This window comes from Frankliniella occidentalis, unplaced genomic scaffold (assembly GCF_000697945.3).
Source record: "Frankliniella occidentalis isolate FOCC.00 unplaced genomic scaffold, Focc_3.1 Scaffold217, whole genome shotgun sequence".
NCBI lineage: Eukaryota > Metazoa > Arthropoda > Insecta > Thysanoptera > Thripidae > Frankliniella > Frankliniella occidentalis.
The window spans coordinates 114,866-116,059 of record NW_026267343.1 but is presented as its reverse complement, the minus strand read 5'-3'; the positions used below and the strand labels follow the sequence as shown (position 1 = coordinate 116,059).

The 1,194-nt window shown below is 58.2% G+C and overlaps 1 protein-coding gene across 1 annotated transcript in view; it reads left to right on the top strand.

Annotated features, from left to right (window-relative positions):
- Positions 1 to 1,194, top strand: part of LOC113215236 (mucin-5AC-like) — a 74,842-nt gene that overhangs the window by 48,219 nt on the left and 25,429 nt on the right. Inside the window, exon 8 of the mRNA XM_052272678.1 lies at positions 789 to 1,011. Within this exon, the coding sequence (XP_052128638.1) occupies positions 789 to 1,011 (223 nt within the window). The remainder of the gene's footprint in view (positions 1 to 788; positions 1,012 to 1,194) is intronic.

Below are 1,194 nucleotides of genomic sequence, written 5' to 3'. Positions count from 1 at the left end.
GCTTCGCAATTACAAAGGAATGCTTTGTAATTGCGAAGACTCAGTTTTCTTTGCAGGCCTGCGAAGCAATGCTTTGCAGACTTTTAACAGTGCACGAGTCGAGTCCCCCATCCTGTAATTATGAGCCTCCTCCTACGATACATGGCGCACCCACCGATACACACACACACACACAGAGTCTCATGAGCCAGGCGCTGGGCCGGGAATTCCACTAAATTCCCGCGGACCACCCCCCCTCCCCTCCCCTCCCACGCACGGAGGGTTGTTTGGGGTGGAGCAGGGTGCACTCCGCCACTACCACACGGAAAAAAAAGATTTGTCGTCAGAGCTAAGAGATTAGTTGATTTGGTGACAGCCAACTCGGAATTAGCTGTGGCAGCTAACAATTACCTGCCAGAGCCAAGAGTTAGCTGCTACAGAGAAGCTGTTGCTGCAGTAGCCAACCCGTTTTGTCTGGCAGCTAAACACCCCATAGGGTGCCAAAACTAACGGGTTCGCTGCGGCAGCATCAGCTTTGCTGTAACAGCTAACTTTTAGCTGTGGGAACTGATTCTTAGCTGCCACAGCAAATTTGTTGGCTGTCACTAAATTAACTAATTTCTTAGCTCTGGCAGCTAATCCATTTTTTTCCGTGCACCACCGGCGGGGAGGCACCCGCCGCCACCGTTAACCTCGGGCGGCGGAGGGGAGGAGCCCCACGACCGAGGTTGTCGCATCAACAGCATCGGGGTTCGATAACCAACCGCACGGACCGCACGACATGTTTGTGACCTCCTCCCTTTGCGCAGCCCCGCCCCGCGGCCCGGCGGCGCGAGCAGGCCCAGACCCACGGGCCCCGGCTCCTCGGAGCAGCAGGAGGCCCAGCAGCAGCCCGGCGGCAGGCGCTACCAGCAGGCGCCCCGCAAGAACAGCTTCAGGAACGCGGCCTCCACGGGCAGCAACTCGATCCAGCAGGAGCCGGCGCACACCCGCCGCGTCAAGCCGCGCCTGCACACCTCCGCCGTGGACCAGGTACGCCCCGAGCGCCGCGCTCAGCCGCGCTCAGCCACGCTCAGCCACGCTCAGCCGGGCCACCCGCCCACCGCACGCCGCTGCTCGTCAGGGTTGGCAGAAAAAATTAAATTGAATTTTAATGTACCGATAATTTTATTCTTTTGGTGGGCAAAACTAAAATACGCAGAATTGTGAGGGGGC